Source organism: Pneumocystis jirovecii (genome assembly GCF_001477535.1).
Source record: "Pneumocystis jirovecii RU7 chromosome Unknown supercont1.1, whole genome shotgun sequence".
Lineage (NCBI taxonomy): Eukaryota > Fungi > Ascomycota > Pneumocystomycetes > Pneumocystales > Pneumocystaceae > Pneumocystis > Pneumocystis jirovecii.
Genome location: NW_017264775.1, coordinates 380,343 through 399,220, shown reverse-complemented (window position 1 = coordinate 399,220; position 18,878 = coordinate 380,343). Strand labels below are relative to the sequence as shown.

Here is an 18,878-nt window from a genome sequence, read left to right as displayed (position 1 = left end):
TAAGATGAAAATGCTGAATAATTAAAGATTTGGTTGAATAACAGGATAATTGTGAAAGCTAATAAAGTAATCAATTAGATTTTTTCAATAATACTTAGGTATTTACATTTAGTGTTGATGTATTATTAGTTATATGAGTTTGTTGATTCCTTATTTATGATTTACCGCTAAGAAACGTTTCAAGAAAATTGACTATTATTAATGAATTCCAAATGCAACGCATTTATCAATATTACCTTGTTTTTCCTTTCCTACTGTTAAGGCATTTCCTATCATGTTATTTAATGTTGGACTACTCAAAGCAGTGTTATGTAGTCGGCTACTTTGTTGAAGTGTTTCATTTAACGGCATATATTTTTGCAAAAATGCCATCACATGTGTAGGTTGTTTCCAAAAATTAAGCGTTTCCTGTGTAAATGTGAGTTAAATATTGCAGGAACAGTTTATACTTGGTATTCGGCATGACCCTGGAAAATAAGAATATCAAGTGCCTTAAGATTTGTGATTCCTTTGTTTTTTGAATATGCATTTCGTAAACAAGACCGTACTATGGACACTGGTATGTCTAGCTGGTACATTTGTACAATGATGGGTGTTGCTCTTTGCCATGCACGATACTGTCTTAAAACTCGTTGTCTCGCTTCTTCTAGTGTTCGAGATGCCATTGTGCGAATTGCTAATGTTGCTGGTTGTGTGGATGCCATATGTAGTTGCTTTTTTATCTTTATTTTTTTGTTTTTGGCAATATTTTCTTGGTTTCAATTTATTTTTTCCCTGTCTTTGTTTTGAGGTTTAGATTCTTTATCTTTTTGTAGATAGATGTTTATATTTTATATAAATACAATTTCCCTATGTTTTTATTTGTTCTATAAGGTTTTTAAATTTTTGTTTTTTACGCTGCTTTTTTTATCTTTTGCTTGTGTATAAATTTTAATAGGTGTATTTTTGTATTGAATTTTTTGTTCTAATATAATAATAAATGTATTCTGAATTAATAGATATTTTACTGTTTTTATATGTTTTATGATTTTTTTAACTTTTTTTTGTTTGTGGTTCTTATCGAGATTTGGAACTTTAAAAAAATGAATATTAGTTCATCTGTTCAGCTTTCTTTTACAAAGTATGCACTGAAGGGTTGTTCAGCTTCTATTAAGCCTTCTGTTCTTGTTCTTCATGGATTTTTAGGTTCAAAATCCAATTGGCATACGTATACTCTTTTTTTATACTTTTTTAGTTAACTTTTTAGCTTTTGTCGTGTGCTTCATGAACGCACTCAGCGTACATTCTTTGCATTGGTGGGTTTTTTTTTCTAGCTTTAAAAAACATTTTACATTTTATTTTATTCCTTTTTTATTTTATTATTAAGCTATTTTTATGATTATATTTAAGCTATTTTCAAGATTTAATTAAATTGCTTTAACAATACGTTCAGTATATTGGTTTTCAGTAAAAACAATAGTATTTGTTTAATATTCTGTCTATTTTTCATTTACAGCTTTTGGATTCCTAATTGAGTTTTTGCTTTTTAATGTTTTACTATATTTTTCATGCTAATGATGGCTTAGGATTTGCGTAATCATGGGCGTAGTCCACATGCTGAGCCGCACGATTATCGTTCTATGACTTCAGATGTAATTGCTTTTGTTGAGCAACATCGTTTAAGTTCTGTAGTTCTTCTTGGTCATTCTATGTAAGTTTTATGTAACTGAAGCATTCATGAAGTGTTTAATTAATGTTCAATTGGAGCTTAGAATTTTAAAATGATTTCATGTGATTCTTCAGTTTCAGTAAAAATTTTATTTGACTTTTATTTTTATTATTTTTAGGGGTGCAAAGGTGTCTATGGGAGTAGCGTTAACACTACCAACGTGTGTAGCAGGGCTTATATTGGTCGACAATGCGCCTGTTCTTGCTGATGTGGATGAGAATATTCGTACTTCAGCATGTGCACTTTTGCGTGTTGCATCTGCGCAACCATTGGATCGTCGGTCTGCTACAGAAATGCTTAAGAATATGGTGCCCGATGAGTCTTTACGTGCGTTTTTACTTTCAAATCTTGTACGTGGATCTGATGGGCGGCTTCATGCACGATTGCCATTGCCATTACTTATACGTTCATTACCTGCTCTTGGTGATTTTCCGTTTAATGGTGTTTTTTCTGGACCAACATTATTTATTCGTGGTCGATACAGCAATTATGTGTCTGACGCACGTCTTTCAGATGTTTATCGTGTTTTTCCTTTTGCAAATATTGTTACACTTGATGGTGGTCATTGGAGTAAGTGGAATATTAATAAAAAATGTATTTTTGCGATTAACAAATAAAGTTCATGTTGAACAATTTGAACATGTTCTTTCATCTGTAGAGGATTTTCTTCAGACTAACTAGATCTTAATCTGGGTTTAATTTAAATATAATGAAATTTTTATTAAAAGAGTTTATTTTATGGGATAAGTTTTATTTAAATTTTGGGTTTGAATTTAGTATAAGATGAACTCCAGTTATGAATTTTTTGTATTTTAGTTATATGGAAGTCATATTATTGAATTTGCTTTAATTATGCTTAACTATTGTTTGTTAGCTTATATCTATTATGTTTTTTAAGAAATTCTGTAAAAGTCTTAAATAGATTTTTTGAGTAAAGAATTGTTGAGCGTTTTTGGAATTTAAGTTTAGTATTTTAGCTTAATTATTTAATTTATTATTTCGGCATATTCTGATTTGTATCAAGTATTGAGTATTTCGATTAGATAAAGAATATGATACGGGCAGAGCGTGTATACCAATATGCAACAATAAGATATTTATGGAATTATATTTTTTTATTTTATATATTTAATATATATTTTATATGCTAGAAAAATTATTTAAATTAATTCAACGTTTAACTCTTATATGAAAACATGACGTCTAGTTGGAGGCTGAGTCTTAAGGAGGATAGTTGACGTTTAGAAGAAGAGTTAAAAACTATACAGAATCTAAAATATCTAATTTTTTAAATTCTTTAGAGACCTTGACACCTGTGTCCTCAACTGATTCTTCGTGTAATTCAAGAAGGCGTTGAATATCGGTACGTGGAGCTTTGAGAATCTTGACCTTTCGAATAAATACCTGTAGACATTAATTAATAGATAACTGAATATGAATAAAGTACATTTTGCAGAGGAAAGATGCCCTGTGTTGATTTTGTAATTTCACGACCAATAACTTCAGGAATAAATTTCTGAACAAGATCTTTCATTGAACACATAGATGCTTCTCTTTGTATTATTTCAAACATTTTTTTACGGATTTGTCGGATCTGAGAAGTTTGTGCATATGCTGTTTTTTTGATTTGGTTTGTGCGGCGTTTTGTAAATCCAATAACAAACAGTCTCAACACATAGCCATCTGTCGTCTTAACATCTTGATGTGCTTCAATGAGTGTTTGCCAGCGTCGAACAAGAGAACGTAGTTTATCAGATGTCATTAACATCCCATAAAAGTTTGTTAAACAGTCCCGCCCTTGAACTTCTGCAATTTGAAGCTTAATTTTCCTAAATGCATGTTCTTCATCTTTTTGAAGATCTGCTAATGATACTTCTATGACTCGTCCCCGTAGTGAGTCATTTGCATTTTTCATACCGGTACTTCTATTCACCAGTGTTTTTCCAAAGTTCCGTGTTTCAAACATAGATGGTGCTTTTAAATCATACCAATCCTATTTCTTTTAGTTATATAGCTTTTCTATAATACAATATACTTTGCGTAGAAATGGATCTGTTACTTTCTTTTTTACTCCTTTTTTGCCTTTTGAAAGTCGTTTGTTTTTTCCAACCGCTAATGTATATTAGTTAATTCTTGAAAATATGCAATTTTTATATTTTTTTCAAAATATATTTCTGATATTTATTAATTTACTTACCCATAGTTGATTTGCTGAACGTTTGTGAGACGTTTGTCGAGACCGTTTTTTAATTATCTTGACCTAACCCTGCAGTCTTAATTGTTTTTTCGTTGAAGTAGGGTTAGGTTTAGAAGTGATTGAAATATGAATCTGGTGAGGCCTAATGTATGTTTTTATATAGATTGAAGGATAAAATTGTTGAGTTATTAAGTTGGGAATTTTTTATTTCAAAAAAAAAGATAAAAATATAAATATTTGAGTACTTTAAACAAATGCCATCATATGATGGGCGAAAGATTATTGAATAAGATAGCTTTTTTAACACATCAAAAGCATGAAAAGTATTCAAATACTATGTTATACATTTTTCAAGATGCAGTGTATAGTAAATTAATAAACCTAAAAATAGACATATTATTGATGATAAGGTATTAAAAAAAGTTCAAAAACGATGTGCCCAATAGAAGTTGTAACAGTTATAAAAAAAACATGTATTTTGTTGTCGTTTTCAAGTTTAAAATAAATGCCATAAAACAAATTTGGTTTCAATCAGTTAAAAAAATGGGTAAATCTTCGACTCTGTTCATGTACAATCTAAAATAAGTTATATAAAAAATTAAATTTGAAATTGCTACCATTTCATCGAGTTTATATGTATTAAGTTCTTCTTTAATACGTTGTGCTAGAATTGGAGTTAGTCGATTGCATGTTGCAATTTCTCCTCTCCTGTCATATTCGAATGAAGGCCATGTATCATAAATTGTTATTTTAGGCGAAAAACTAAGTGATTTTGTATTTTTTGTAATAGATGTTTCTGCTGATAATGCATTGGGAACGTCATTAAATGTAACTAATTCTAAAGGAGTAGGAGGTGTGAATTGAATTGTAAGGTCAGTTAGTGAATGTGATGATTTAAAATTGGATGCTGTTGATGACCAATCAGTATCTAATCCAGTTAGAAAATTATAGCAATTTGGAGTAATACACTTAAGAATTCCTTTTTTAGTATTTGGAAAAGGTTTAAAGTATGTAGGTTGGTCTTCTTCATTTTCCTTAATAGGATCATTTGTTGATGTAGTATTTACAGAAATATTTTCATATGTTAATTTAGATTCGGAATCATCTTTTTCCTGGTATATACTTTTACTTTGTTCTTCTGCATGGTTATCAAGATTAACTGTTAATAAATTATTATTGTCATTTTCTGTAATTTCAAAATTTTTTGTGTTAACTTGAAAAGAATCCTGAATACTTTCTATTTTTACACTAGCTTTACTAATATCTTCTATTATGTTTTTTTTACATTCTTTAGATATTGCTGCGTTGGTGTTTTCAAAATGTAGGCTGTTTCTTAGAATATTTGACAATGTTTTTTTTGATTTTTTAAGCATTCCTTTTCCTTCTTTACTTATTTTCCTTAACATTATACTTGCAGATGATGCTGTTGAAGATATTGAAACATTGTCTGATGAGGCTGTTTTTTTTGAAAAAGAATATATATCAGAATTGATATCTATATTACTAGATTGGGTAGTATTATTTAATGTGTTTTGTGTGTATGTATGACTTTTTATATGATCTGGATTATTTGTACTTATAGTTTCTAATGCCGGTAATGATGAAAAAGACAGTACTTTTAAAATCTTTGCTTTAAGAGATTTTGTTTGTGAAGGTTGATTATTTTGAGTAACATTATGTTCATTGTTGCTAGTTTCTGGAACAAAAAAGTTTCCATTATGCTCTGAAATAGTGTTTGCTTCTAAGCTTCTTATTTTAGAGGAATCATTGCTAATATTTGGCTCTATATTTTCATTAAATGAATGAGAAGGTACATCTTTGTTATTATTAGTAAATGGGATAAAAAAATCTTGTTCTGCATTTTTAGAGAGCTTTGGTAATGCTTGTGTATTATTTATCTTAGTAGAATAATGAAGAATCCGTGTATCTTCTGTTTGAAAGGTTTCATTAGAAACATGAGAATTAGTATTATAAATAGAGGATATTGGTGCATTAGAAAATGATTTTTCATGATTTTTATTACTATGAGTGACTCCCAAACGCTTATCTAGAGGGTATTTTCCTGAAGATCGTCGATAAACATGATGTAAAGAATGAATAGATGGTATCAAAGGATGTTCTTTAGAATGAATAGAACGTTGAAGTTCTTTTCGAAGATATCCTGGAGAAAACACTGATGCATATGGACGATGGTGCTGCATATAAATATGATTCATATTAATTGCTGATGCTGAACGAAGATTAACGCGTAACAAAGGACGAGTTGTACTATAACGATTGTCTACACATTAAATCAGATATATATATATATATATGTTTTAAAATATCGTAATTAAGAAATACCTTGAGGTCTATTAGGAATTGGTATGCTTCCGTTACGAGAAAACCCATAATGATTTGTGTTATGATCAGACTTATTATAATGAGGATAAGCATGCGAGAATGAGACTCGCGATTTTGATATTCTAGATGATGATTGTGGTTGTTCTGTTGTCCAGTTTTGTGCAACGCTTGCTGCTGCCATATTTTTGTAGCAAATTCAAAAAAAAATATATAAAAATAAATATAAATTTTAGAGAAATTTCCAAAAGAATCTATAAAAATGTATAGAAAACATAAGATATTTGGAATTGTCTTGAAACTCTAGTTGTATTTTGTCTTTGTTTTTTATTATTTCTATTAGTTGTGCTTTTTTATAATAAACAGAATAGGTTGCTATGGAGGTTGGTTGCAGCAAAATGTCAATATAGATTTTATAAATTTACTTAATGATTATACATAAAAGAGTTGAATTTTATATAGAGGATAAAAAACAATACGTTAAATAAATGTTTTATGGTTTAAATGAGTTACTTTATAGAAAGATTATATTTTATGTATATTAATAATTATAGTTCGAAATATCTGGATGAATTTTAGATATTAGGGTTTTGAGAGGCTGGTGAGTAAATGATATGTATTTGTATTAGAAATAATAATAATAAATGTTATTTGAGGAAAGTGATGATATTTCTTGATACGGATATCTATGTTTGTAGGTACAATAAACAAAATATCCTAAAAGCTAGAATAATGTATATTTCCTATCTTAAATGAAAACTATCACAATCAACATTAAAAGTACATTTAAAAATCAAAAAACTAATTTTAAATAATCATTTAAACTTATTTTATTTTTTACTTAAATATATAATCATTTTAAATTTGTTGGTTATATATATATTTGTTCATACATTGATCTTGAATAAAAATGTTTTGAATCTAATAATGTAAAACTTTGTTTTAAAAAAAGTTTACAAAATATAGAAGTATTTTTCTTAAAAAAAAGTTTGATATATTTTTTTTCTTATAAAATGTTTAATAGAATTTGTAAAGGTATTTTATTAGATATATTATCTTTAAAGTATGATTAAATATATTTAACCAGAGTTCGTAGATGGTATTATTGATAAATTTATTTTATTTTTTATAAAAAAATATTTTAAATATTATTTTTATATAAATATAATAATTATCATATAACTATTACCTTTTTATTCTATATATTAGAAAATATAATTTATTTTATATATTTTTGAATATTTATATTCACAACGTTAAGCTTATGAAAATTATATCGAAATTTTTATTGAAACTAAAAAATTGTTTTATTAATTAAATTGTAATTTTTATTAAGAGAGACAATGCGATTATGCCTCATAAAGCGCAGCGTAAAACATCTTCTGGAAATGTAACTAATGAAGTACTTTTACGTCATAAGCAATCTTTACTTTTTAACAAAGGATCGAAGTTGATATCTTTTTTTTCGTCCTCACACAGAGGGTTTGCTCAATTTCTGTCGAGCAGTGCATTTGGTTTTTCTAGAAGTGGTGACTCTGTTTTAAATTATCGCGATGCGTTACTTTCTGATACTTCATTATCTTCTAATTTTTCAAATGTTGGTTTTTATAAAGATGAAAAACATCTCAAAAACGAAAGAAAGCGCGCTGACCTTCAGTTGAAGCCTTTAATAAAGATATGTAAAAGTGAGTTGCGCAGTAATAAGGCGTCGCAGTTTGCACCTCTTTTACATCCATCACATTTGTTTGTTTCTCAGCACCCTAAAGGTAAACCTGTTCTTCCAATTATTGAGGATGCTCCTTCATATTATTATCTTATTACGACGTATTTTTCTTATCTTATTCTTATTATATTGGGGCATATACGTGATTTTTTTGGCAAGAGATTTAAAAAACAAAAATACTGTCATTTGCGTGCACATGATGTAATTATGTTCTTTTTAGATATCATGGTACATTTAAATTTACTTGAAATAGGGATATGCAGCTCTTAATTCTGATTTTGATAATTTCTATATTAGACGTCTTAAAATGCGTTTAAATGATTGCTTTAGTAGGCCTACTACTGGTGTACCAGGTAGGATGATTACATTGATTGAACGTGTTAGTTATGATTATAATGAAACTTTTACTTTTACTGGAAATTTTGTTGAATGCTTAAATCTTTCTTCATATAATTATTTGGGTTTTGCACAGAGTAGTGGTCCTTGTGCTGATTTCGTCGAAGAGGTTATTAAAAAATGGAAATTTAGTAGTTGTGGAGCTAGATCTGATGCAGGTATTTTTAATTTTCGCATACAATATATATAATATATATTACTCTTAGGCACTCTTGATTTACATGTACAATGTGAAGCGTTGGTTGCTCGATTTGTTGGAAAACCTGCGGCAACAATATATAGTATGGGGTTTGCTACAAATGCAACGCTATTTTCTGCTCTTGTATCTAAAGGGTGTCTTATAATATCTGATGAGCTTAATCATTCATCTATTCGTTTTGGCTCTCGTCTTTCTGGAGCGAGTATTAAAATGTTTAAGCATAATAATATGGAAGATTTAGAAAAGTTATTAAGGGAATGTATTTCTCAGGGTCAGTATCGTACACATAGACCTTGGAAGAAAATTCTTGTTATTGTAGAAGGATTGTATTCTATGGAAGGCACTCTTTGTAATTTACCTGGTCTTATTGCACTAAAGAAACGATATAAAGTATTGATTTTAAATGCATTTTCTGTGTTAACCATGTTAGTTTTATTTGTATATAGATGAAGCACATAGTATTGGAGCTATTGGGCCTCGTGGGCGAGGTGTATGTGATTATTTTTCTATTGATCCATCTGAAGTTGATATTTTGATGGGTACATTTACTAAGTCTTTTGGTGCTTCTGGAGGATATATAGCAGCGGATAAGCATATAATTGATAAATTGCGACTTTTTAATGCTGGGTCACTTTTTTCAGAATCAATGAGTCCTATAGTTGTTTCTCAGATTATTTCTAGTATTAATATGATTCTTGATGAGACTCAAAATGAAGGACAAATACGTTTACAGCGTCTTGCATTTAATAGTCGATATCTTCGTCTTGGACTTAAACGTTTAGGCTTTATTGTTTATGGGCATGATGATTCACCTATTGTGCCGTACGTTTATATTTTAGATTGTTAATTACCAAAATTTTTATTGATTTTAGGGTGCTTTTATACAATCCTGGAAAAATGCCTGCTTTTTCTCGTTTAATGTTGGAACGGAAAATTGCTGTTGTTGTTGTAGGCTATCCTGCAACTCCTCTTGTAGAATCGCGAGTTCGGTTTTGTGTTTCTGCTGCTCATAATAAAGATGATTTGGATAGGCTTTTAGCTGCATGTGATGAAGTTGGTATGGAAAATATATGTTAAATGTTATTGTTTACATACATTTAGGTGATTTGCTTCAGCTTAAAAATAGTAGTGGTGTTGCTGGAGAAGATATTGGTTTAAAACATATGGAATATGTTCTCAGTGGTGCTTATAAAGTATATCATCCTCCTCCACGTTGGCATCTTAAAGATGTTATTGAACGAGGTGTGGAAGATGTTAGAGATTAAAATATTTTTTTTCTTTCTTTGCAATATATATGCTAATATGAATTACGCAATGTTAGTGATTTCTTACTTTTTTATATGGATTATATAATTGAGTTACAAAAGTCTTTTTATATGCTCTAACTTGCTGGTGTAAGTTTTTTGTTTGTTTTTAGATTTTGAGTCAGTTGGGATTTTTTCTGAATACTGAGTTTTTTTATATCTAAGGATTTGACTGTTATATTCTTAAAGCTCTGCTTGTATATATTGTTACAATTAAATTTTTAAAACAAAAAATATGTTCCTTATGATGTTTATAAGGCTTAATGTTTTTAAGTGCGATTTATTGATATTAAGGAAATGTCTGTATTTGAGAAATTATATATATATTTATTTATTATGTATTTTTGATTTTATTTTTATGGTTAGTTTATGGGATTATGGTATTAAGAGTTTATAAAAGACAAATATTATTTATATATTATATCAAAGTTTGATTCAATGCTTCTTTTTATAATTTAAATTTAAAAATTGAAAAAATAAACGTTTAATCTTATTTTTGTAATAAGAATAATGTTTTGTAATTAGAAAATTTAAAAGAATATATTGATTTTAATTAAAATTTAAAGCATTTTTCTAATTTTTCTATTTATAATTAAAAGAATATTTTAAGTTGATAATTTTAATACTGTTTAATTTCTTAATAATAGCGATATTGAATGTTTTAATTGTTAAATTTTTTATATCTTTATAAATTTTATTTGGAAATTATATGTATACATATATATACTGATATTATATATAAACAAAGCTTAGAAATACTTAGAAAATAATACAAAAATGTTTTTATAGTTAGAAAATTATTATTTTAGAATTTTATAAAGACGAATGTGAAGCTATATGCAATAAAAGACATTTACAATTTGGAAGGGTATGTCGTAAATTTGTTACAATCAGAGATTGAGAATTCATAAGCTAATTCTTGTTAATTTATTAATATAGTTTATAAAAATTTACCTGTTCTATATTTTTATTTAAAAGAAATACACCGAAATCAAATTGAGAATGATGATGTCCTTTTGACCATAAAGGAAAACTATTTTTATTAAGAATTTATAAGAAAATAATCCATAATTACGTTTTAGAGCCATGTAGAGCATTAATAGGATCTTCAACAACAGCACGACTACACATAGGTCGAATAGGATATCTTAAAGGAATTCTTAAATAAAAAGACAATAAATGTATCAAATGTGCTGTATATCCTAAAGCAGCTGCAATACAATCTTCATCATGTTTATGATAATTTGTGTTTGGAAGCAAAAGATTGCAAATCGTAAAATCAAGAGGTTTACCAACAATGGGTTCTATAGGAAAAATATTGTGTAGTTCTGTCACAATATGAGATTGGTGTATTAATATTTTATCTAAAATTTGACGTAAAGTCACTCTTCTATATTGAAGAGTCCTTTTGGCATCTTCAAGATAATTGGCAACATTCTGTTGATTCTGGTAACTTATTTTCATAGATTCTCGTTTTGCATTTAAACTCTTTTGAAGAGAATTCTTATATTCATTTGCTAAATTAAATAAATTTAAGATATCAGGTGATGAAAAAATAATGTACCTTCTTTTAATTTTTTATTTTCAAGAATAATAGTACTTTCTAATTCTAATAAGTGTTTAGATGATTTGTTTTTTTGCTTCTGAATTTTAAATATTTTGTAATATTTATCTAAATATTTTTCGAGAGATTTTATTAATGTTTTTTTAGAATTATTGGTATCCCAAATACATTTTTCTAAAGTATTTAATTTCATAATATCATTATATGAATAACATTCTTTAGTCTTTTATTGTTAGTAGACCAATAGTATAAATGATGTAAATACTTTAGAAAAGTTAATAGATAAGCATAAAGGTTGGTATGTTAAATTATTACATGAATAATATCCATCGTTAAATTTTAAAATAATGCAATTTTGTGGAAAAGTTGATTTAAAAGAATATAACTACTTATCTGTTAGAAAATAATATACAAGATATTATATTTATACATTTCCTCCAATATAACTTAAAGACTGAAGATTTATTGGCTGTTTCATTAATAATTGAAAAGACCCTTCACTTGATATCCAAATACATACTGTAAAAGAGGATAAACGACCAAATGTTGTTTTTAATAGTGAAAAATCAAAAGATAAAAAATCTGGATTCTACATATAATATTTAGTATGTAAATAGAATATGTAAGAATAATAACCATTGTTTTCGTAACAATTTCACTAATATATAAAGGATGTTCTAAATAGTTAATAATATTATTAGTATTTTTATATAAATACCAATATTATCAATATGAAGTGTAAAAAAAGTATCCACAAGGTAAGTTTTTAATACATTTTCTAAGCGTGCTAAACGTAATAATGATTCCTCATGGGTTACTAAGCTACTTTTTGTATTATGTTGTTTTAGTTCGTATGAAGATAAAGACTCTTGTTCTATTTCTGGAGTATTAACGTCCAATGAAGATTCATTTCCTTGATCCCTTAGGTCATATTGCTTAATATAATTTTCCGACTTGGGAAATATTGTATTATCACATTTATTGTATGTTTGCGTTTTAGATGACATAGGATGCATACAAGGGCGTCTAAATGTGATATTCCTTATAGATAAGCTTTTTAAATGGCGTATTTTTTTCTATTATATTAAATAAGCGTTAAAAAATGTATTATTTTGTAATAAACCTGTAGAGTAAAAAGAGTAGTGTATGTAAATGACGATTTAACTTCCTCTTCAGCCATTTCTAACTGGAAAATAATTGTTTCATCGTTTATTTTTCCGAAATCATTGATTATTTATAAAACTGATATTTTAGAACATTAATTACTTTTCTTTAGGTAAAAATGGTATTTTTTCTTGCAAAAAAGATAAAACACTTTTTTATATCTTTCTTTTGTTATTAAATTTTTCTATTTTATTTTATATTTTTTAGTTTCAGGAAAACAGTGATATTTTTTAACTCGTTTCATGTTATGTTTGGAAGACTGTTTTTCATAAATTTTCTTTTAACGCTTATCGATGAGAACGTTAGAAAAAATTATTAAAAATGCTTCTTTATAAAGATGTCATAAGCGGTGATGAGCTTATCTCTGACGCATATTCTTTGAAAGAAGTTGACGATGTGGTATATGAAGTTAATTGTGATATGGTTCAGATTAAACCAGGAGAAGTTGATATTGGTGCCAAGTAAATTCTGTTTATTTGTTCTTATTTGTATTTAATGTTTTATATAGTCCATCTGCTGAAGAGAATGAAGAAGTATTAGAAGATGGTGTAGAAACAGTTAATAATGTTGTTTATTCGTTTCGTTTGGTTCCTACTTCGTACACAAAGAAGGATTATCAACTTTATCTTAAGTGAAATTGATTTATATTTTTATATATAAAATTGATTTGTAAATTAGGGGATATATGAAGAAACTTAGGTAGTGATATATTGTTTACATATTGGAATATTATAAATGAGTATATAGGGAATATTTGCAGGTACACTCTCCTGATCGAGTTGAAGCATTTGAGAAAGGCGTTACGGCATTTGTTAAAAAAATCCTTGCTAATTTTAAGGATTATGATTTTTATGTAGGTGAAAGCATGAATCCAGATGGTCGGTTTTTTTTTAATAGATTCGTGATCTGATGAGTGTAGGAATGGTAGTATTATTAAATTATCGTGAAGATGGGGTTACTCCATATATGATATTTTTTAAGGATGGTCTTAAAGAGGAAAAACTTTAAAATAAATTGAATAGAATATAGTTTTATATTAAATGAACTAATATATATAAAAAAGAACTAATTAATGTTTTTTGAGATAAAAATATTTTTGATTCATTTTTATTTAAAATAGGGTATGCTGTTGATTAATTTTCTTTTGGTCTTCCTTTTTAAATAAAATATATTATTAACAATAGTTGCTAATTTGTTTTGGGGGCCACCACCATGGCTGAAAAGCTTTAACTCCAATAGTACAGTCATTATTGTGTTCGTCTACATAGTTGATAATGCATTTTTTGTCCTTTTCGCTTTCAATAAACACACTATCTAAACGCATAAGCCCTAATCCAATATTTCCTATTCCTGAGCAAAATTTTCCCACATTTTTCTCTTTAGCATCTTGTCTTACAATAGGGCTTGCTTTCATAGGCATATGAACTTTTGTAGATGGAATATATTCAAGTTTAGATGGTGGAGAGTTGTCGGAGTTATATAAAGAGATAGGAACAATTCGTTTTCTTACAACACCTGTATGATAAATTCTTGTTGTAAGCTCTTGACCAATATAGCATCCCTTATAAAAGTTAACTATTAAGACATTAACTTTTTCTAATGTACAAACGTTAAGAAATACTTCCACCCATGTAGTCGATACAACTTTCGATAGGAAATGCAATATTTTCAAAAATTTCATTAGGACCTTCCGGAACTCCATAAAGATACCTTCTTATTTTATAGCTTTCTGGTGGCATTTCATTTGCTTCAAATTCAGGTTTTGCATTACCAGGTAAAATATCTCTTCTACCTAATCCAGGCGCACGATAGTCACGACATCCAATTATTTCATTTTTTTCATTGCTTTCTGATATATCTACACCCCATGATGACCAAATATTCCATTCTTCATTATTTACCAAGCGTAAAGATAATTTTGAGCGAAGTTTATAGCGTTTTAAATGATCTATTAAATTTTCTACACTTTGTGAATCACATTCAATAAAAAATGCTTCCTCATCATTGTTATATTGTCCACCTCTATTTTTCCTCCATATAGTGTTATGTACAACTGGATATATAAAAACATCACATAAGATTCGTCCCTGAAAATTAATAAATTATTAAATATTTTGTTTAATACCTGAGGTTGTAAAAACCCGGCAAAAACACCCACATTAGGACCTGATTGGGGGATATTATTAGATATCATACTTTGAAGGAATTTTCTTGCATCTGTCCCGTAGATTTCAATTAATTGTCGATCTGGACTGAGTCGTGTCATGCCTTTATTAAAGGGTTCTTTAAAAGTACTGTAGAAATGGCATAAATAATTGTGTTTCAGAAGATGATATTTCTGAGTTAAATTTTTAATTGCTTTCATTTATATTTATTTAAAGAAATGATTTACTTTTGATAAAAATTGTGATGCTTTCGATTCTAAAAAATGCTTGAAAATTAAATTATTGACAATGAATTTGGAAAATTGTTGATATTAGGTTTGATCAATTAATAGTATAGTTTTAAGATTGCAAGATATTTTAAGCATAGTAATTATTTTAAATTTGGGTTTTTCTGGCGGAAAAAGGTTGGATAGAGCAGGTTAAGTTTGTTAAAACGGTATTAATAAAACGGTTTATATGGAGAAGATAGATAGACTCCAGCTAGAAGCACTTGTAGATGAGTTGTTATTCTATGTATTTTAAGAATTTATTTTGTTTTTAGGAGTCTATTCGGCAATTTATCCGGTCAAAAACATGTTATGATGTGCTGCCGGTGAGTTTTCGGATGATTGTTTTGGATACGGAGCTTTTAGTTAAGAAAAGTCTTACAATTTTGGCGCAGAACAGTAAATATTTAATTGATATTTGGTAACATATGTTAATCTTTTAGATATTGTCTCAGCGCCTTTATGGAATACTAAGACCTGTACTTTTGCTGGTTTATTGACAGCCTCGGATTTTATCAATGTAATTCAATATTATCATCAAAATGTATCATATGTTCAGGCCTTGGAGGATATTGGAAAGTTAAAATTAAATGGTTTAAGAGGTAGAGCATTTGTATGGATTGAAACTGTGTTTTTGATTGGATTGGATTAGATATTGAAAAGAGCATTAATGCTCCTCCTTTAGAAACGATTTCTATTAATCCTATGCGAAGCCTTTATGAAGCATGTGAAAGGATTCGATTAACTAAAGCAAAACGTATTCCTCTTATTGACCATGATGATGAAACATTTCACGAGGTTGTTGTAAGTGTTTTGACACAATACCGTATATTGAAATTTATTGCTTTGAATGTATCTTTGATATTCTTTTTTTATTATACTAAGGTTCGAAATAGTGTAATAAAGAAACAAAAATGCTTCAAAAGCCGTTATGTGATTTATCTATTGGGACATATGATGATCTTGCAACTGCAAGTATGGATACTCCTGTTATTGATGTGATTTATTTGCTTGCGAAAAGAAGAATATCAAGTGTTCCCATTGTAGATTCTGATGGTATGTTTTTCTTTTTATTTGAAATTGGAAATAAGATTTAAGGTGTCATATTGAATATTTATGAGGCAGTAGATGCTTTGGTAAGTTTAAAGGAAAAATAGCTGCTGAAGAATTAATTATGATAGTCTTTGATTCAGGCAGGTTCATATTATGATTTGGGACTTACTGTTGGTGAAGCTTTGTTACGACGTTCTGAAGTAACAAAATTGATAAATGATTTCTTTTTCTAATAGTCTATAGGATTTTGGTGGTGTTCATACATGTACAGACAATGATTGTTTGGATGGTATTTTTGATGTTATCAGACGGTCTAAGGTTCATCGATTAATTGTTGTTGATAGAAATGGGCGTTTGAAGGGTTTAGTGTCTTTGTCAGATATTTTACGATATATTATGGTTGAAGGAACATCAAGTCAGTGATTTTGAAAAGATTATATTAATGAATTTATTGGTTTTTATGTTAAATATATAATTCATTTTAATGTTTTTAAAAATGTACTGTAGTTTACAATTGTAAGTTTTTATACTATGAATGATATGAAATAATGATATTTTATTAAGTAATATGGTATAATTGCTTGTAATTTGATGTTAATGGCTTTAAAAAAAAAAAATACATAATTTTTATTACAACTGTTGATATAATTAATGAGCTATAATTACCATTCTGCAATTAATTTTATTTGTTTGTTATTCTTATAGTCCTCTAGATCTTTTTCTGCTGTTTCAGCACGTTTTTGCCAAGCTTCTGATTTTCTTTGCCAATCAAGACATTTACTAAATAGTCTTTCTGCTTCTTGGGTTTTAATTTCTAAATGAATTTGCATTTCTTCTTTCTCTTTTTGTGTTAGAACGAGTTGGTTTTTAAGATTAGTAATTTTTTTTTGATATTCTGATTCATCTATAATGTTTTTAGTAAATTTTGGAAGTTTTTCATTAAAATTTGTTTCTATTAAATTTAAACATTTGCTTAAGTATTGTTATATATCTACTACCTTGGATATTAGTACATACTGTTGTAAATGTATTATTATTTAAAGATGATAATTTAGCTAATGTATCTTCTATAGTTGGATCAACGTTTTCTTTATTATCATCATAAATTTTTTTATAAAAATCTTTATTTTTAGATATTTCTGTCTCTATTTTTTGTGTATTTTTATTAGGTTTTGAGACATGTAGAGATGGATGAAGTATTTTTATATGTGCTACTATTTGTTCCCAATAATCAATTATAGTTTCAATTAATTTAGCACTTTGTCTAGCTTTTTCTTTTTCCTCTTTTATAACTTTTAATTGTCCTGCTCGCTCTTTATCTGACAAGATTGTTATATTTATGGTATCTGTAGTATTGGAAGAGTTTGTTTGTTTCCCTAATAAAGTCGGTGCAAATACTAGACCAAGAGCTTCTGGTTTCATATAATTTAGGTCTTTTGGGTAATTTAAAAAACGTTCCTTATGTTCTGTACATGTTGCTACTGCTCTTAAAAGAGCAAATACTGCACAAGCTAAATAAAACCTGTTTTGGTCTTCGATTGTAGATAAGGCTAATGCAATCATTCGTGCACGTACTTCAGGAGGCATTAAAATACGAGCAGACGCTCTATCTTCTAAAAGGGGGAAAAGAGCTTGAAGTTGTAATTTATTTCCAATAATTCCACCCGGTAATTCAACTAGTAGTTTTTTTATTAAGCTAGCAAAATCATGAATATTCGGTGTTATTTTAAAATTCTCAATATCTATTTCAGATGATATTTTGGATTTATTTTTTAAAAAGTGCTCAATAAAAGATTTTATAACTGATTGTGACCCATTTACTCTAAAAAGACCGGGTGTTTCAAGACCTGTAAATAGTTAAATTATATTAAAGGATATTAGATTGAATGCCTTTTTCCAAAATTTTTGTTACACATATTTTGAATATTAGTGGAACTTTGTGTTCACTAAACATTAAACTTTCCGGAAAATTTGTTATATGGCTTGTACCCATCTCTTGAATTAAAGATGACAAAGGAATACCAAGTATACCATAAGATTCATGAGAATTGACATTAGAATAATTTTCAAAGTATTCTTCTGATGAATTAATAATCTTGTTAGATGTGTTTATTTTTACAGAACTTTGTATAGATTTTTTATTATACGCGTTTTGTTTAGATTTCAATCTTGACCCAATGTTAGATGACTTATTTATATGTTTGTTTTTTAATATTTTTTCTATCCATTTTGACGAATGAAATAATGCATGATCTATTTGATGTTTATATAATTTTTTGATTAATTTTTTTGGTGTTTCTGGTATGTTTTGTTGAAAAATATGATTCTCCTCGTAATTCTCTTCATCATTGATTTTTGGATAATATGCTAATTTGTATTTTTCAGCCAATGAATTGTATTCTGAAATGAAATCTATATTTTCACTGTTGGATTGCTTTGAAATAGTTGATATTGAATAAATTGATTCTTCTGACGACATAGAATAATGTCTTACTTCATACAACTCATTGTTAAATATATATATATCTGTGTCTTTTTTGGTATCGCTCATGTTTTTGGTTTTGTGTTAAAGTTAATATAGTGATTGTTTTAGTTGAAGGATGGTGAGAATTTGCTTCCAGAAAGGTAATTTCATGCAAAAATTAAAATAATTTAAGAAAAATTAGCTACAGAGTATTGATTTTGTAAAGTTCTAAGTGTATTCTCAAAATTCGTATAATTTATTTATATAAATATATAACATTTGTTCGATTATAAACAAAATTGTTATCGTAAATAAGCTAATCAATATTTAATAAA

General features: G+C 27.8%; 10 protein-coding genes across 10 annotated transcripts; 4 read left to right on the top strand and 6 right to left on the bottom strand.

Annotated features, from left to right (window-relative positions):
* Nucleotides 1-154: 154 nt before the first annotated feature.
* T551_00210 (uncharacterized protein) lies at nucleotides 155-704 on the bottom strand (the record flags this gene model as incomplete). Its single annotated transcript, XM_018372477.1, has 3 exons — nucleotides 155-192; nucleotides 237-408; nucleotides 450-704. The coding sequence occupies 3 exons, from the start codon at nucleotides 702-704 to the stop codon at nucleotides 155-157; spliced, it is 465 nt and encodes a 154-aa protein (XP_018231417.1).
* A 378-nt stretch (nucleotides 705-1,082) lies between these two features.
* Nucleotides 1,083-2,389, top strand: T551_00209 (uncharacterized protein; the record flags this gene model as incomplete). Its single annotated transcript, XM_018372476.1, has 5 exons — nucleotides 1,083-1,207; nucleotides 1,247-1,295; nucleotides 1,566-1,690; nucleotides 1,827-2,278; nucleotides 2,328-2,389. The coding sequence occupies 5 exons, from the start codon at nucleotides 1,083-1,085 to the stop codon at nucleotides 2,387-2,389; spliced, it is 813 nt and encodes a 270-aa protein (XP_018231416.1).
* Nucleotides 2,390-2,918: 529 nt separating this feature from the next.
* On the bottom strand, nucleotides 2,919-3,968 carry T551_00208 (40S ribosomal protein S1). Its single transcript, XM_018372475.1, has 4 exons — nucleotides 3,906-3,968; nucleotides 3,744-3,820; nucleotides 3,156-3,701; nucleotides 2,919-3,112 (listed from the first exon to the last, which is right to left on the bottom strand). Exons 1-4 carry the CDS (start codon nucleotides 3,907-3,909, stop codon nucleotides 2,969-2,971), a joined length of 771 nt encoding a protein of 256 aa, XP_018231415.1. The 5' UTR covers nucleotides 3,910-3,968; the 3' UTR covers nucleotides 2,919-2,968.
* A 464-nt stretch (nucleotides 3,969-4,432) lies between these two features.
* On the bottom strand, nucleotides 4,433-6,477 carry T551_00207 (uncharacterized protein; the record flags this gene model as incomplete). The annotated part of the gene is made up of 2 exons (XM_018372474.1): nucleotides 6,249-6,477; nucleotides 4,433-6,186 (listed from the first exon to the last, which is right to left on the bottom strand). The coding sequence occupies exons 1-2, from the start codon at nucleotides 6,427-6,429 to the stop codon at nucleotides 4,433-4,435; spliced, it is 1,935 nt and encodes a 644-aa protein (XP_018231414.1). The 5' UTR covers nucleotides 6,430-6,477.
* A 1,119-nt stretch (nucleotides 6,478-7,596) lies between these two features.
* Nucleotides 7,597-9,828, top strand: T551_00206 (serine C-palmitoyltransferase LCB2; the record flags this gene model as incomplete). The annotated part of the gene is made up of 6 exons (XM_018372473.1): nucleotides 7,597-8,169; nucleotides 8,222-8,522; nucleotides 8,571-8,953; nucleotides 8,994-9,385; nucleotides 9,436-9,620; nucleotides 9,665-9,828. 6 exons carry the CDS (start codon nucleotides 7,597-7,599, stop codon nucleotides 9,826-9,828), a joined length of 1,998 nt encoding a protein of 665 aa, XP_018231413.1.
* An 852-nt stretch (nucleotides 9,829-10,680) lies between these two features.
* T551_00205 (uncharacterized protein) lies at nucleotides 10,681-12,611 on the bottom strand (the record flags this gene model as incomplete). Its single annotated transcript, XM_018372472.1, has 9 exons — nucleotides 10,681-10,779; nucleotides 10,822-10,900; nucleotides 10,943-11,384; nucleotides 11,432-11,654; nucleotides 11,697-11,816; nucleotides 11,862-12,020; nucleotides 12,068-12,108; nucleotides 12,150-12,507; nucleotides 12,555-12,611. The coding sequence occupies 9 exons, from the start codon at nucleotides 12,609-12,611 to the stop codon at nucleotides 10,681-10,683; spliced, it is 1,578 nt and encodes a 525-aa protein (XP_018231412.1).
* A 305-nt stretch (nucleotides 12,612-12,916) lies between these two features.
* Nucleotides 12,917-13,603, top strand: T551_00204 (uncharacterized protein; the record flags this gene model as incomplete). Its single annotated transcript, XM_018372471.1, has 5 exons — nucleotides 12,917-13,056; nucleotides 13,104-13,226; nucleotides 13,274-13,294; nucleotides 13,343-13,473; nucleotides 13,515-13,603. The coding sequence occupies 5 exons, from the start codon at nucleotides 12,917-12,919 to the stop codon at nucleotides 13,601-13,603; spliced, it is 504 nt and encodes a 167-aa protein (XP_018231411.1).
* A 166-nt stretch (nucleotides 13,604-13,769) lies between these two features.
* Nucleotides 13,770-14,960, bottom strand: T551_00203 (uncharacterized protein; the record flags this gene model as incomplete). The annotated part of the gene is made up of 3 exons (XM_018372470.1): nucleotides 13,770-14,170; nucleotides 14,217-14,682; nucleotides 14,721-14,960. The coding sequence occupies 3 exons, from the start codon at nucleotides 14,958-14,960 to the stop codon at nucleotides 13,770-13,772; spliced, it is 1,107 nt and encodes a 368-aa protein (XP_018231410.1).
* Nucleotides 14,961-15,216: 256 nt separating this feature from the next.
* On the top strand, nucleotides 15,217-16,502 carry T551_00202 (AMP-activated serine/threonine-protein kinase regulatory subunit SNF4; the record flags this gene model as incomplete). Its single annotated transcript, XM_018372469.1, has 8 exons — nucleotides 15,217-15,252; nucleotides 15,302-15,425; nucleotides 15,470-15,628; nucleotides 15,679-15,878; nucleotides 15,923-16,082; nucleotides 16,125-16,162; nucleotides 16,208-16,279; nucleotides 16,323-16,502. The coding sequence occupies 8 exons, from the start codon at nucleotides 15,217-15,219 to the stop codon at nucleotides 16,500-16,502; spliced, it is 969 nt and encodes a 322-aa protein (XP_018231409.1).
* Nucleotides 16,503-16,741: 239 nt separating this feature from the next.
* On the bottom strand, nucleotides 16,742-18,558 carry T551_00201 (uncharacterized protein; the record flags this gene model as incomplete). Its single annotated transcript, XM_018372468.1, has 3 exons — nucleotides 16,742-17,031; nucleotides 17,078-17,926; nucleotides 17,994-18,558. 3 exons carry the CDS (start codon nucleotides 18,556-18,558, stop codon nucleotides 16,742-16,744), a joined length of 1,704 nt encoding a protein of 567 aa, XP_018231408.1.
* Between the last annotated feature and the right edge of the window lie 320 nt (nucleotides 18,559-18,878).

What these genes read in the sequence shown, in the direction of transcription:
- T551_00208 (XM_018372475.1), bottom strand. An exon ending in CAGATCCATTTCTACGCAAA is followed by an intron (nt 3,702 to 3,743) that starts GTATATTGTATT and finishes TAAAAGAAATAG; the next exon opens with GATTGGTATGATTTAAAAGC. An exon ending in GCATCTTTCCTCTGCAAAAT is followed by an intron (nt 3,113 to 3,155) that starts GTACTTTATTCA and finishes TAATGTCTACAG; the next exon opens with GTATTTATTCGAAAGGTCAA.